The following is a 16,630-nucleotide window of genomic DNA, read 5'->3' on the forward strand; positions in this document are numbered from 1 at the left end:
TGCTGGATGAAAGATCAACATCGGAAGGTGACTATACAGGAGGAATAACAAAGCTGACTGAACAGGAAGTAATTTACTTTGTGTGTATTAAAGGAACAACAACAAAAAGATTTTCCTCCTCCATGGTTATCTTAGCTGTTATTTTGAACCCAAGTAGATAAGCTTTCAAACAAATGATATTTAAACAAGTAATAACCATTTACCCATGAAGACTGGATTTCAAAGGAGTCTAAGGCCCAAGTTCCTTTAGAAATCCAAGACAAAACAAATAAAGCATTAAGCTCAGATCAAAAAGATAACAGACCTCTTCTTTTGTTAAATGCTGTTCACGCATAACATCCATATATGTTCTGGCATTCATTTTAGGATCAGGTGTCTTCCCTCCTGCAGAAGAGAACAGCAACAGGACAGGAATACAATAAGTACAGGATAATCAAAAAATCTACTTTTTTCATTGTCCTGCTCTAATATTATATTATTCCATAATCACTTAATTTTACTTTTTTGATTGAATTTTTTTAAAAATTACACGTATCTTACGTTTATTCAGTTTGTTGATCAATTTAACCTGTTTGAACACAAACATAACTACTGCAGTTTAAAACAAATATTTTAAAGCAGATAAAAATGATAAAATGATAACACAGTTAAGAGTCTTCAGAAGTGATGGGTTCCTGGGTTGCTAATCCGGAATACGTACACTTTCGTGCCTTTGTGTCCATCAGCAGTTCTGACTTCAAGCAGCAGAATAGAAGCCTAGAAAATTATCTCTTTACCATTAGTAACACTTTGGAAAGATATTTATATTCAAAACATTACCTTGTGTAAGCTGTTAAATCCTACTTGTTATCTGACTATGAATAACTACTGTATACCTAGATAATGATTCAAAATGTTTTAGCATAAATACCAGTTTATACATTTGACAAATTTGGACAAAAAAACCCCTCTAGTTCTTTATTTTGAGGTGTCATATTGTAGAAGGGCTTCATTTTTTATATTATAAAAAAATGAAATTATACTATTTGACCCTCTTTTCTTCCGAAGGTACAATTACAATTGGGAGTTGATTGTAATATACAGTACATTTACCACCACGATGATACTCACAGGCAAAAAGATTTTTGTATACCATGTTTTATTCTGTGTATCTTGAGTTTTTATTTTAACTTTTAAATACTTTACGGAAGCCCAAGTATATAAAAATGAGACTTATCATGGACACACTATTCTAAAATAATGTGCAGATTTGCTATACAAGCAGTATAGCATTACAATTTAGGAAAAATAAAATTCTTAAAACATTTTCTATACTGAAGATCATTGCCCAATTGGCAGTGTCATTCTGACACTAGCTTTGATAGGACTTTCCTTTGGAATACTTTTTCACCATAATTTACACAGGATGTGTTGAACTGCACCCTTAAGAATGCAGACAGGACTGGCATATAGCAGTACTGCTGTAGGAAAGAAATTAAGGACAGTTAGTATGGGCCTGTGAATTCTGACAAAACATGTTTATATCAATTATTACAATTAAGCAAGTAAAATAATTAATATCCCTATTAATTCATGCAGGCTGAAATTCTAATTTGTAAACCTGCAACAGATTCAAATTTTAAGCAAACAGGCGCCTTATTTTCACTTGTGAAACTCACTCACCTGAGGAAAGCTTCCATCAGGCCATTATGCCCCTTGTGCTGACTTGCATACTAAAATTAGCAGAACAGACTTGCACTATTAAAAGTATCAAAGTCTCTTTATATGCTTTTTGTTTCACTCAGCTATACTACCTGCATTAACATAAGATGGTAAGAATTATGTGCTCTATTTTGAGAATTAGCATTTCAAAAGCAATAATCCTGTAAAACTACGATTTGGAATGAAAACTTTCCATGTACTCAAAGTACATTTATTTTGAGCACAAAATACATAAGTTGTTCAAAGTACAGTACACAACCCAAAACAAAATTAAAAGAGAAACCTTTAACCCTTTGTGTTTCTATGGCAATGGCTCATTATTTTCTTGTCCTTCTACCTGGAAAGAAAACTTGTGTTATAAAGATGAAAAATATGACATCTGTGATTTCAACCAAATCTATAAAATCTATATAAAAAAGGGGATGTTTAAAACAAAACTAAGTTCATAAGCATGCCAAAAGAAATCAAAGGGCTAAAGACAATTTAAGACAACAAACTTGATAAGACCTATAAAAAAGTGAAACCAATTACCATCTGCAAAAGGATCAAGGCGCTCAGGAGAAATGATCATCATCCGCCTGTGCTTTTTGTATTCATCTTCTCGATCTGCAATCTTCTGTGGACGATGTTCAGCAAAGGGATCATACTTAAAGTAAAGAATATTTGACTGTTAGCCCACTGTATAAAATAGCAGGATGAAAGATATCTGATGAGTGGTAGAAAGGTAAACCCATGTGGGTTTCCAGTATTGTCACATAGGTTAGGATTTATTTTACAGTCTCAAATCATAAAACATAGGAACACTAAACTGTGGGGAAATTACCCTTTACAACTGGAAGAAATGATTGCTACCAGTAAATTTCTGTCCAGCAGACAGAAACCACATCTGACTAAACCACATTACCATGCTTTAAATGAACTGCTCTTTCACTTAACTCTAGTTTTTTCTCCTCCTTATAAAGGTGATTTTCAAGCACTTGACCCTGTTTTTAGTAATCAGCCTTTTCACCAACGTTGTGCCAGAGCTGTCGTTCATAAAATTGTCAGTTTCATAGTCTAAGAACTAATGTATTTTTCCAAATGGCTTTTAAAGTCTTAAAAATATGGAACATAAAAGCTACAGGAGCCACTTTAAGATAATACATTGTAAAATGTTTTACTAAAAACCAAAAACACTTACACAAAAAACCTAGAATGACTTTCCTCTGTACTTATAAATTTAAGAAAATTCACCTGTTCAGTTGACTGTGGTATGTCATTAAGTAATGCCACTGGAGCATGGTACCCTGGCTTCTTCTGACCAAGCAAACTTGTAGTGGAGTAGTCATCATCATCCTGTCAAAACAAAATTTTCAGAAAGATAAATTTATTGTTTATTTTAAATTGCCTGTTGCAAGACTTACAATATAGAAATTTGTAGCTATAAAATGTATCGAAATAGAACTAGCTACATTTACTCTATACTTTATCCCCCTGCTCACAAAGGTACAGTTTTACTCCAAAAAAATGAACTGCTGAGCAGATGATGCTACCTACATTATTAAAATATAGCTTGCCAAGGTGCAGGCATCATGTGTTCTACCACATGATGCCAAGCATGAAGTAAACGGTCTATACTTGTTAAATAGAAGTACCGGATGATCTCCAACATCAATTGTTGGAAATGTAGGATGCAAGAAACATGTAATATACCTAATAAAAAGAATTTCCACGCTTCACAATCCCTAGTAAAGTAATTCAATCTGAAATTTTGAAAAGAAAATGGCTATGTGAATGACAAAATTTCAGGAGGGAATTCTGATGGGAAACATGGGGCTGGGGGCTGGAAGGAATCAGAAACTTATAAAGAAACTGCCAACTCAATAATAGCTTTTGAATCACAAACAGAAGTCTAAACAAAATATTAGAAATTCTCATGTGGAAAGTACCTACAATATATATACTGCACATATAGTAATTTAACTGCATTGAGTACAGACATTCCCTGCTACAGTTCAGTTGCCAGTTTTAATAATACTATTAGATAACTATTAAAAGTAAGCCATTTGAACAGAAATATATGCAAAACAGTTATTAAATTGACTTTATCCCCTTCATTAGGAGGTCTGTGTTTTAAATGCAGCCTTTGACCTCTTCTAATGACAACTAATAGCACTTGACAAAAAAACAAGCAAGCAACTATCAAAATATCCACTATGTAACTAACTTTCGAATGACAAGTATCAGCTTAATTTTTGTTTTGTTTACTCTTCCCTCTACATCATATACTCTTTTAAAGAGTATACGTGAGTTATTCAACCTTATGGTCTATTTCTTTACAGTCAGAGGAGTTAATGAGTATTTTGTGACTATTCACACAACTAGAATTTTGGTGAAGACTTAAAATATTTGCCTAAACTTTGTAAACATTGGGAATTAATATTTTGACAGTCTTATTTAAGGACATTATTGAGGAGAGGAGTTAAATACGAGCAAAAAGACAATCCCTTTTCTTTTCTCTCTTTTTACTTTTAGAACCTATGTAAATTAATTTTTTTAATTGTACATAGTTTGAAATTTTTAGTTTTAAATAGTCCATCTGTAAATAATCTGCTAGTTTTTTTATTTTACGAATTTAAAAAAATACTCAGAGAAACGAAAGTAAGATCTGAATTATTTTGACTGCTTTCCCTAAATCAAAGAATATGTTTCACTTACATCTTCTAATTCAGTTGCTGCAATAGAAGTCACATATCCAGCAAACCTGCTGTCACTGCCACCATAAATCTCTTGATCATAGTATCCTGTGGAATCAAGGCCTACTCCCTGAGCTTCATCAAGGGCAGCCTTTTTTCCTTGAATTTCTCGAATCTGTGCTTCAATATCTAGGAAGAAATAATCAATTTTAGATTCTTATCTAGTTTGTTGTCAAAGCAAAGTTTACAAGCATGATAAGTGGTGAGACATTTGAGAAAAACCCAGCAAATAATATAGAACATTACACTATACATTATAGAAAAGACTGATTTTTTAATCCCTATTCCGAAGCGATCCTCTTCTAGTAGCACCTCTCATGCACACAGTTATATTAGAACAATATCTAAAGGATATAGCTCATATTTATTTATAACTAAGGCTACTAGTTAGTCACAAAGGAGCTATAGGGTACCCCTGCCCCAGAACTGGCCCCAGAACTCCAAGCCGCTGCGTGTAGTGGGGTACCCCACAGCTCCTGGCTGCCTCAGGGTACCCCCCAAGCTCCTGGGGCAGTGGGGGAACCCTGCAGCTCCTGGCTGCACGGGGGATGGGGCCCCCCAGAGCTGCGAGCGGCTTCTAGCCCTTGCGCAGCTGCCTGCTACAGGCAGCTCCTAGCCCCTGCACACCTGCCTGTTGCAGGTGGTATGGAGACCCATAGATCCCCATTTTGTCATGGATCTTTTTAGTAATAGGTCACGGCTTCCATTAATTTTTTCTTTTTTTGCCCATGACCTGTCCATGACTTTTACTAAAAAGTATCCGTGACAAAATCTTAGTCTTATTTAAAACAACTAGTGCTAACATTATTTTCTTTGTTCTGCTAAATATTTTGGGGGAAATTATTTTCCATATTTATTTTGCAATCTCATTTAAGTTTGGACAGCAGAAACTAATCCTATTCCTCAATCCATGTAATATATTCATACAAAAATTTATTAAATTGTTTAATATAATTAGAACCCTTCTAATAAATGATTCAACTCAGATAGTTCAAACTGGATTCCACATGTAAAGTTACCTTGATTATCACTACAAAAGGTTTTCTCCCCCCCGCTTTCCTGCCGGTAATAGCTCATCTTAAGTGATCACTCTCCTTATAGTGTGTATGGTAACACCCATTTTTTCATGTTCTGTGTGTATATCAATCTCCTCACTGTATTTTCCACTGAATGCATCCGATGAAGTGAGCTGTAGCTCACAAAAGCTTATGCTCAAATAAATTGGTTAGTCTCTAAGGTGCCACAAGTCCTCCTTTTCTTTTTGCGAATACAGACTAACACGGCTGCTACTCTGAAACCTGTCATATAGCCCCACTGTAATTATTCATGAGGTAAGAACTTTCTGTCTAAAGGTAAACTCTTCTAAATTCTCTAAAATCTGCATGCCTTGCAATTTGTTGTATCACAGATGGGATAGGCTATATCTTAGGAACCCCCTCCCCCCCAATTTGGCTCACTTACCCTAAACCCATGCCCAAGTCTGTTCTTAAGGCTGACATATTCTATCAACTTTTTTGAGCAGACTTAAGGATTAAACCAAAGTTCTGATCATGCCTAAAATGGCCTCAACTGTTCGACATTTATCTTAGCTAGCTAGTTATCACTAACCCGTTTCCTATTATTTATTAAGTTTTATTCAGCTATAAATATGTCTGTCTGCACGGGTATGGAATAAAGGAATAAGTCTATTTTTGGAAACTTAATTCATCTTTATTAGTTCACAACATATGCTGGGTAGGGCTGACATCATTCACAGACAATAGTAATAGGTGCATTTACAATGTTATATTACTGCACATACACACAGCACTCATTACAAGGTTCAGACCAGGGTGCAAAAGAGCAATGCCACGCAGAGCGCACTACAGCAGCACACGTTACTGGAGCTCACTAAGGAAATGGTCTTCCAAAGGGCAGGTCTACACTACTGTGGGGATCAACGCTCTGATATCGATTCACGGGTGGTTGGTTTAGCGGGTCCAGTGAAGACCGTCAAATTGACTGCAGATCGCTCTCCAGTCAAGCCCTGTACTGTACCCCTGACTAGAAGAGCAAGGTAAGGTAAGTCAAGGGGAGAAAAATCTCCCATTGACCCCCCGCGTGTAGACCCCGTGGTAACTCAACCAAAGATACATAGCTGGAGTTGCGTACCGCGGTAGTGTAGACATAGCCAAAGCCTCTGTGCGCCGAATAGCTCTAGCTTGAGCTCTTCTTACTGCTCTGATATCTAGCTGCCCAAAATCAGGAGATAGCCATTCTACCTTCACGTCTCCTCCCCTGCAGCAGAAATGTTCCCCCCTTTGCTTCATAGATATTATGCAGGACACAGAAGGTAGCTATAACTATTGGGATTTTTTTTCACTGAGTTTCAGTCTTGTGAGTAAACATCACCAGCAACCTTTCAAACAGCCAAAGGTACATTCAACTGTCATTCTGCATCCGCTGAGCCTGTAACTGAAGCACTCCTTGGTACTGTTGAAGCAGCTGGTGTACAGCTTCCTGAGCCATGGGAGTAATGGGTAGGTTGGGTCTCCCAAAATCACTATTGGCATTTCAACATCCCCAATGATAATCCACCAGTCTGGAAAGAAAGTCTCTGCTTGCAGCTTTCTGACCAGAACCTGTGTTCTTAAAGATGCGTACGTCATGCATGTTCTCTGATCAGCCCACACTGATGCTGGTGAAGTGTCCCCAGTGATCCACTAATGCTTGCATTACCACAGAAAAGTAGTCCTTTCTGTTGCTGTACTCTGTGGCACGGTGGTTTGGGGACAAAATAGATGGCATGCATCTCCGTATCGCTCCACCGCAGTTTGGGAATCCTATCGCTGCAAAACCATAATGTTCTGCACATTGCCCAGAGTCACAGTCCTTTGACTGTTTGGTAGTAATCGGGCATTGCAAGTTCCCACAGAGCAATCACCACTTGCTCCTCCTCTGTCAGTGAAGATCTCATTTTGGTGTCACTGTGCTGGAGGGCTCTGCACACAGATCCAAGAATGTGGCTTTGTGCATACGAAAATTCTGCAGCTACTGCTCCTTATCCAAAACCTGTATGACAGTGCAAACCCAACAGTCGTGCTCATTTACTGGGTCCACAACCAGCGCTCCACCATCTGCAGCTGCTCCGTGAATACCGCCAATAACTTTGTGTTGTTTCTTTCTACATCCCACAGAAACCTAGCCGCCAAGGAATTGTCATGTTCCCCGCAGCTCCTCTGGTTGCTTTGCAAATATTGCAAGATCAGGTGCCCCATGCTTGCAACGCTCATCACAACAATAGAGCTGTGCAGGATCCATACTTCTGACACACATGGCAGACAGTGAGAAGGGACGTGCAGGTTTGCGGGGATTTTGAAAAGAGGCACAAAACATCATGGGATGAAGAACATTGCATTATGAGATGCTGAAATCATGTTCCCAGTCACCCCTGTGTGACTCGTTTGGCCCCATCAGGCATTGCAAAACCCTCCTGCACTAAATGGTGGCACGTTGCGCAGTGGGATAGCTACCTATGGACACTGCTCTCTGCATAGATGCAAGTGCAGCCAGTGAGGACGTGCACCGCTGACATAGTAGGGTGACAAGATAGCAAGTGTGAAAAATTGGGACACTTTTCTGGGGCAGGAGAGCGAGGGATATAATTGCGTAAAAAAGACAAAGCCCCTAATATAGGGCCATCTGGTTACCCTAGACACAAGGAGCATAGTGTGGACATGCAAAAGCAATTGAATTACTGCAGCAGCTGTATACTGATGTAATATAGATTGATATAATTTGTAGTGTAGACAAGGCCTCAGATGAACACAGAAGTTCACACCTCTCAGAGCTACTGTTTCAGGCTGCATTCATCTCCATGGGGTGCTCTCCTGAGTACTAAAACACGGAGATCAATGGACTCCTTCACACTTCTCAAAGCCTCCTATTCTTTCTTGATTATCTTGTGCTGGAAAACTGGATACAGCAAAGCAGTTGCTGATAATTAATTTAATAACCTATTATAGTGGAGCACCACCTCTCCAGCTGTTAAGATTGAGAAGACTTTTCTGTTTAAAGGGTAATTATTCTAAGTGTTCTAAAATACACATGCTTACTCATGAAATTTGGCTTAGTTATCCAAATTTGGGGTCATGTGAACAAGAGGTTCCTGAGATACAATCCATCTGAAAAAAAACCAGCTTGTATTAAGGTTCACAGATTCGACCAATGTTATTTGTGCACACCTGGCCTGTGAATGGCTTAATGGGACAGGAAAGGGAGGATAAGCTAGAAATGGCAGGGGTGGGATTTACGTTGCCGGGAAGGAGAGAAACACACCAGTCTTCTTTCACACACTTGAAGTTACTGTAACTAGCACGTAACAAAACCATCAAGTTTTTTTAGACATAAACCATGTCAGATTTCTCTCACTGGCCCCACTGACATGCATTCCAACCATTTCAAAGTACAAACATTATCCCACTCGACTATAACAAAGTGTATGGGGGGTGGGGCACTTAGGAATCACAGCAACCATGTGGCCTATGGGGTGAACAATGGACTGGAACTCGGAAAGTCTGGGTTCTATTCCCATTTCTGCCACTAGCATGCTGGCTCACCTTGGCCAACTCACCTCACTGCTCTGGGCCTCACTTTCTCCATCTGTGTAATGGAGATCATGATATTTTTCTCCTTGGTAAATTTCTTTTGAGACCAACTGATGAAAAGTGCTACATAAGAGCTAGGTATTATCATTACCTGGCAGCAGTACCATTTCAACTACACACTTACATTACAACTGCCTAAACGACCACTAACTCCTACCAACATTTTTCTGTTTTTTAAAAATACAACCCTCGGAAATTCACTCACAAAGGACTTGCTAACACAGAGCTAAGGTTGCCCAGTGGTATCTCATGCCATTCCAGCAATTCAAGTTCGGCAATCTCAAACTTCTGGAAAGCAGGAAATACAGAGTTATGATACATGTCCATGCAATTTTAACTCTGCCCTCTGAGTGATGGCCCAACACAGTAATCACATATATACCCACACTCTACCTTTCCAGTGTAATGAACAGGCACTACCAACACTTGCCCTACACTCAAACACTTAGCCTATTGCACAAAACACACATTACTTAAATTTTACAACCCCTTCACCTTTATGTATCTAGAAAGATAAACTGGCACCTAACACTATACTTTCACTTGCCCTTCATCAAACCCACTGACCATGCTCAATCTGTCACCTAACTGCTGACAATCCCCTTGGCAAGAAGTTCTTGTATCCTGATTCTGACAACCTACCGAGGAGTATAAAAGTTGATGATTTTGTTTAAAAAATTAAAAAATTATTTCAATGAAATCTTCTGATTGCTATTTAAATTATAGTAAGTTTTTTTTCTTTTAAATAAACCTGTTTAAAAATAAAATCTGAAATTAAATACAAAATACGTTAAGGCTTAACATTATTATTGAATTGTGAATGTGAAACATGTTTTTGACAAGAGAAGTTTTAGTATCTGAAACATTTAAGGTTGTTTTGTTTATTAAAAATAAATTTTATATGCTGTTTTGCATATTTAATTCCAGTTACCATCTTAACGCAGGTTGACACAAACCATGAGCAAAAAGTTAATTGGATAGTTAATGAGAAATATATCATTCACCATTTAACATACTAAAAATATAAAATTAAAAAGAATCTGAAGATATTAAGCGATATATTTACTTAAATAAATATCTATATAGTCATCTTCCAATGGGTAGTAAATCAACCCATTTTAATGGTTAGATCAACCAATGAGAAAGCACCTTTCTTTAGAAAATAAGTTAAAAAATTGAAAAGTTGACTAAAATCAATTATGTAAATTGATGCTTTGCACTTGGTGATTTAAATCATTGTTTTGATTTGTGAAATTAAGCATACTGGATCTCTCAAGGCACACATGCTCATCTTTCCTTTGATCACAAATGAGGGTCAAGGACTCAAGCATGGCCCCCCCAACAAAAAATCACACAGCTCTGCCAAGCTGCTTCAAGTAATCCATCTAACACAGTAAATACAGCTTGTGTGCATGAAGATAACTCCCAGTGACTACTGTAGCTCCAGGACAGCAGAGTTAAGGGTGCGGCAGTGTTTACCCTAACACTGTATTTCTTGGCTATCAGAAATCTGTATTTTTCTGAACTCTGTTTTTGGGAAGGACACTAGAAACCTCTAGGACCCTTAACTGTGCATTAACAGAGTTCTCTGTCCGTGAATTGTGTGTGTGTGGGGGGGAATAAAATGTATCTCAGGGACATTTTTTCTGTTTGTAATTCTGTTTGAGGACAAAAAGGGAGACAGTCACAAATAAAACCGCCTTAGCTGTGACTGAAATCTATCAACATTTCATTGTTTGCCAAGCTTTAGGAAAAAAAATGTAAAAGACATTTGGTTTTTAGGGAGCCTTGCCACTGTCTTCAATGTAAGCAGGATCAGGCCCTAAATCAATTAGAGTGATAATAAAACTATAACAATGCCAGATATGCAATACCTCCAGAAGACTCAAATCGCAACTCCATTATATTCCCAAACAAATCAGAAAACAAAAAATAAGGAACTATTTGCCCCTAGAACTGTTAGAGGCTATAACTGTAAATGGGATTATAGTGTGCTCCTGCCACTTTAAATGCCACACCAAGTATTAAACTTGCAATTATAATTTAATATTACAATTACTCAAAATAAAGCGATAGCAAAGATGTGGATTCATCAGCAAAGAGGAAAGAAATCCCCACAAAACCTCTGGCTGTATTTGCACTCCTATGGTACTTCATTTCAATAGAGAGATATTTTAAGATATTATCTGATCAAAACTGGAGGAGGCAATTTCAGCAGACCAAACAATTAGGCAACCCAATACTTGACCAGAACACTGGGTTTATACCCCACACTTGCAGAAATCCCATAAACATTTGTAATGACCACAAGTGGTCTAATGCTCAATTTTTAAGAAGCACTGTCAGCTCGTATATCATCTTAGGAATAATTAAAACTGAAAGGATTTTTTAAAACCTTTTACTGTTTGTGTTCTTTATTATTACTCTTCATTTCATTTCTACTTTCCAGGATGAATGGATTTGTCAGTTTTATTTTCCAGTTATCTTGCATTAGACACCAATCTGGGTCACAATTCATGTAAAATTTTTAAAACTAAATTAAAAATTGTTTAGTTTTTAAAATTTTACATGATTTGTGACCCAGCCTGCTGCCTAAAACTTTACTTTCATTAAAAACTATTTAAAATAAGTTTTTTAAAACTTATTTTAAAATCTTGAAATCTTGGGTCACATAGAAACAGAGTCAAATCAAGCTAACTTTGAAGTGTCTCTGAAAATGGCCTTTTAGGATTCCAGGTTTATAGTGGGTCACCGATTCCACATAAAAATGGCTTAGTTTAGAAAAAAACATCTTTTTAATTGTATCTGAAATCAAAGCGGGATTCCTTTCCTCTCACACACTGTCACTAATAATTAAAAAACACAGCAGGTCAAATTATGGTAGGAATTATGAGGGAATGTTTTGTACATCTGCAACTGAGGGAATAATTTGACCTGACAAATCCTTATAACTGATTATCATGTGTGAGAATTAAAGAACCCAGTCTGAGGACTCAGGTGCAGTTTTCAGGGCTGCTAGACAGAAAAATGGATTTTAATTGTAAACTGAGCAAATCTGATATGGAATCATTAAGATACAATGACTATGGAACCTCACCATGCCACTTTTATGATATTTTTCACAGCAGACTAGTACTTTATCTCTTTTCAAAAAGACAGTAACTAAAACACCACAGTGCCTCTTAGTGTAAGATCAGCATTGATTTAAGCCCCAATTCTGCATTCCTTGTGTACCCACACAACTGGTTGTTTTCAACAGGAACATACTGCAAAAATTTCCCATAATTACCAGTGGTTCAGTTACCCCAAGATAGCATTCAAATAGCCAAGGCATCAATATCTGTCACGTCTTAAGGACTATGTTGTGTAGATCAGTTTGTGTGACAGTGCTTCAAACAACCCTCTGAAGCCTTATCAGTCCTACTACCAATAGAACTGAACATGTTGTAGCAATAGTGAAAGTTTTGTGGCAATACAGTCCAGTGAAGACACCCCTTTAAAAGGAAAAGCTCAGTGAACATCGCAGAGGCAAGCTTCAGCAAGGGTTTTTTGTAAGAGATAACTCATCCAACTCCTGATCAGACACAGCCCCGCTTAGTGTAGAAAATCAAAGACAGGTAGCATGATTGCATATTTAAAAAGTACTATGTTAGGCACCAAAGACTTTAGTTTAAGATCAGTTAAAAGGCTTTTTTAAAGACAGTTAATGAGCTTGGTGACTTTCCTATTTATCCTGAAAAATTCTGACGAAATTAAACAATCGTCATCTCAGGCCTGATTCAGCAAAACATTTGCTTAAGTGCCTTACTGATTTGGGATCTTAATATAAATATATAGAGTTGTTAATTTAAGTTTGAAGAGGAACTATCCTTTTCTCAAAAGAAAACTGCATTCCAATTCTTTCTTTGCTTTTAATATTGAAAAAGAAAATTATAATATCTGACAGCATGAAAGTATTAATTCTTCCTTTTCTGCATTTCACCCTATTTTGTAACTTTTATAAACCATGGTATTTAAATAAAGCATAGCATCATGAGTATTATTTAGCTATAAAAACGGGTATTGAGCACTGAGTCTTTACAAACACAACTGATACCTTCAAGTTAAAAATAATTTGGAAAAAGCATTTTTCCCCCCACATACGCCAGAATGTGATAACCTAATTCACATTGTTAATACCTTACTCCACAAACAGCTCCATTTACTTCAATTGACTGCTTGTGGCATAGGGTTCTATTCAATGTGAGAAAAGGTATAAGAATCTGGTCTTGTATTAATGTATTATATTAAAGAAGAAATATTTTTAGTTTAATTTACTTTTCCCAATTCACTCTGTTTATTTTTTGTCTACTTCAGTTAGGCTTTGTCTACACTACCACTTGTCAGTAAAACTTTTCTTGGTCAGGGTTGTAAAAAAAACTCTGCCAACACAGCTAACACCACTCATTGGGGGTAGTTTAATTATGCTGGTCGTATTTGGGGGTAGTTTAATTACGTAGTGGTACAGCTGTGCTGCTATAAGGTCCGTAGTGAAGACAACACCTTAGTCTGGACATTGAGCATAATTATTCAGTTTCACTTTTGTTTCTAGCGAATCACTTTTAGGTGCTCAAAAAAGCAAAAATATACCTGACAGCTTCCCTTTAAATTATCCAGTTGACAATAAGAATTTGAAGCTGTTAATCTCTCTGTTCTGATCCCTGGAAAATTGCTTTATGATATATTTTTTCTCAGACATCCTTCTTGGAACATTTAGCTATATACTACAACACTCCGCAGTTGTAACACTGAATACACTACCAAAGAAGTATTTCCAAAACACAAATGTGGTTATTCATGTTGACAATATACTATGAGAACTAGTATGAAACAAAAACTCATTTCATTTGTGATCCAAAGCTAACACCTTGGCAATTAGACTAACCAACCCCGCAAACATGCTCATGCTTAGTCCATAGTCCCTTTAAGCCAATGGAGTATGAAGCTGGTTAAATTAATCATATGTATGTTTGCAAGACTGGAATTTATATTTGTATTGTTACCATTTTTGGTAAATTATGGTTATGAAGTCTGGTAGCACAGAAAAGACACTGAAGAAACTCAGTATCCCCGGCAACCCACTGAATACTCAGATTCTCTGCACAATGATAGGCCTTATCTATACTCAAAATTTAGATTGACACACCTATGGTACTCAGGGGTTTGAACAATCCACAACCCTGAGTGCTGTACCTATGCTGACCAAATCCACAGCAGACAGGTGGCATTCCTACAGTGACAGGAAACCACCTTCTGTCACTGTATGCTGCATCTACACTATGGACCTATGCTGGCATGGCTACAGCACTGTAACCATGCTGCTATAGTCCCCATAGGGTAGACATGGCCACACAGCCATAGAGCTGAAGGCCAAAAGGGACCACCAGATTATTCAGTCTGACATCCTGTACATTCATAGGCCACCAACATCACCCCAGCATTATACACTACACCCAATAACTGAAATTAGACCAAGGTATTACAGCCCACAGGCATAAAATAGGAGGGATTGAGGTGCATCAATGTCCAAGGCCCCTGAAAATGACCAGGAACTAATAAAGCTAGATATACCCAGGTAATCCCAACAAATGACCTGCACCCCATGCTGCAGAGGAAGGTGGAAAAATTGCAAGTTCACTTCACCTGAATAAATATGTTATGTATACTACAGAGCACTGACTCATTGCAAACTTTAGAAAAAGAAAGCCTCCGTGACAAAATAATGTAAGCTTTCCTGTGTCTTGTCCCTCAAACTGGAACAAGATCTGCAGCTCTTGTGAACTATTAAGAGCTCCCAAGAGCTCGCATTCATGCACAGGCATTCCTCTGAAGTAGAAAACTCTGCAACTAATTAATCATTTACACATAATTCAGTAGTAACATGTGCACCCTGTCTGCATTACAGGAGCCACCATCACAACCACCAGTGGAGCTGCACTAGTAAATTATGGTTATGAAGGTTGGTAGCACAGACAAATCCTGGCAGATCAACACCCTTAATTTTGAGAGTCATGTATGATGCATTCAAATAGAAATTGTTTGTGTGTGTGGTGGACTAAGTGCTCTTGTTCTATTAGTTATTTCTCAGTTTGCATTAAAGCTATTTCAGGAGCAGGAAGTATTGCAGACGTCCTGCAAGGCAGTTTTTGCGTATGCTCGGTTGGGGAAATGAATCTGGCTACAAGTAACCCAAATAAGCCTTTTATAAAAGCAGCTACAATAATGACAAATTAAGGGCCCAATCCTGCAACCGACTGTGCTTGAAGAGATCCTTTTACACTCACTCAGAGCCTCAATGAAGTCAACAGTGCTCCTCCCATGTAGAACTGGGCTCTCATCAGGATATGACAGATTACTGTATAACCTCACATGGGCAGAGTGACTAACAATATTTCAGGAACAACATTACACCTTGACACTATATAAGTAAGGAGTGTGTCTATTCTACCTAGCAATCCAGTATCAACTACTTTATTACAAAATAAATACTATTAATACTGAGGAGGTCGAGCGAGAAAGAGACTACGCAAGAAGATCAACTAGTGTTACCAATTCGCAGTCTCTGGTGTGGAAGGACAGTAAATTGTAACGTGCAGTATTTAATAAGCGTTTGCAGGATTGCGATGCAGCCATCTGTAAACGCGGGAATACCACCACCTAGCTTTGATACAACACTTGTTCGTCAGTAGGAGACAATAACCCATGTTTGCATTTCTAAACGAAAGGCAACGAGAGTGTGAACACGCCGAGAGCCTGGAGAGCGAGGCGGGGTTTCCGTCATTGAATCACATCCAGGCTGGATCCGCACATGGCTCCCCGCTGCACGGAGCCGGGGAGGCGACTGCGCGGGCCAGAGCAGGGCTCCGACCCGACGCGGACCGGGGGCTCGCGGGCCAGACGTCACCTTCAAAAAACGAAGCGCTGCCGTTCCCGCCAGGCTCCGCGTCGCCTTCGTGCCCCTCTCCGCCCGCCCCCGCGTTACGGCGTCCACCACCCGCGCTCTCCTCGCTCGGGGCCCGCCGCTAACCCATCGCCGCTCCCCCTGCAGCGGGGCGGCCGGGATGGTGCCAGGTCGGGGTGGGGTGTGTGTGGGGGGGGGGCCTGGAGCAGACGCAGGCAGAGACGCCATTACACACAGGCCTTGCCCACTCGCCCGCTCTTCCCCCCCCAGAGCTCGCCGCGGCCTGCGCTGCCCCCTCTCCCCGACGGTCAACCGGGCCCGGCGCCGCGTGGCACGGGGACCGCAAGGCGCGCGCACCCGAGCGGGGGTGGCTCCGTTTCTCACCTTCGTGGGTCTTGGCGATCTTCGCCATTTTGTGGAGCGCGAACAACACCGAGACGGAACTGGAGCTCCCAGCCCCAGCCACTTCCGCTACGGGGGGCGGAGGGAGGGGGAAACTCACTGCGCAGCTGTAAACTACGTCACCTAGCGACGGTCCAAGGCGATGGAGACTCACTGCGCAGGCGCGGTCTGCGTCGACGGGGAAGGGGCGGCAATTGCGCAGGCGC

General features: G+C 39.2%; 1 protein-coding gene across 7 annotated transcripts in view; it reads right to left on the bottom strand.

Moving 5' to 3' along the window:
- The window catches only part of SF3B1 (splicing factor 3b subunit 1), a 39,650-nt gene extending 23,132 nt beyond the window's left edge, over positions 1-16,518 (bottom strand). For 2 of the 7 annotated variants that reach the window (XM_084643462.1, XM_084643465.1), the window contains exons 1-5: positions 16,407-16,518; positions 4,399-4,565; positions 2,935-3,036; positions 2,233-2,347; positions 305-384 (exon numbers count right to left, since the gene is read on the bottom strand). In XM_084643462.1, the coding sequence (XP_084499588.1) occupies positions 305-384; positions 2,233-2,347; positions 2,935-3,036; positions 4,399-4,565; positions 16,407-16,434 (492 nt within the window). In that variant the 5' untranslated portion in view covers positions 16,435-16,518. Of the gene's footprint in view, positions 1-304; positions 924-2,003; positions 2,039-2,232; positions 2,348-2,934; positions 3,037-4,398; positions 4,566-16,406 lie in introns of those variants that run through there. The other 5 variants (XR_014713603.1, XM_084643466.1, XM_084643467.1 and 2 more) reach the window with 5 other exon arrangements.
- Between the last annotated feature and the right edge of the window lie 112 nt (positions 16,519-16,630).

This window comes from Lepidochelys olivacea (genome assembly GCF_965140295.1).
Source record: "Lepidochelys olivacea isolate rLepOli2 genome assembly, chromosome: 11".
Taxonomy (NCBI): domain Eukaryota; kingdom Metazoa; phylum Chordata; order Testudines; family Cheloniidae; genus Lepidochelys; species Lepidochelys olivacea.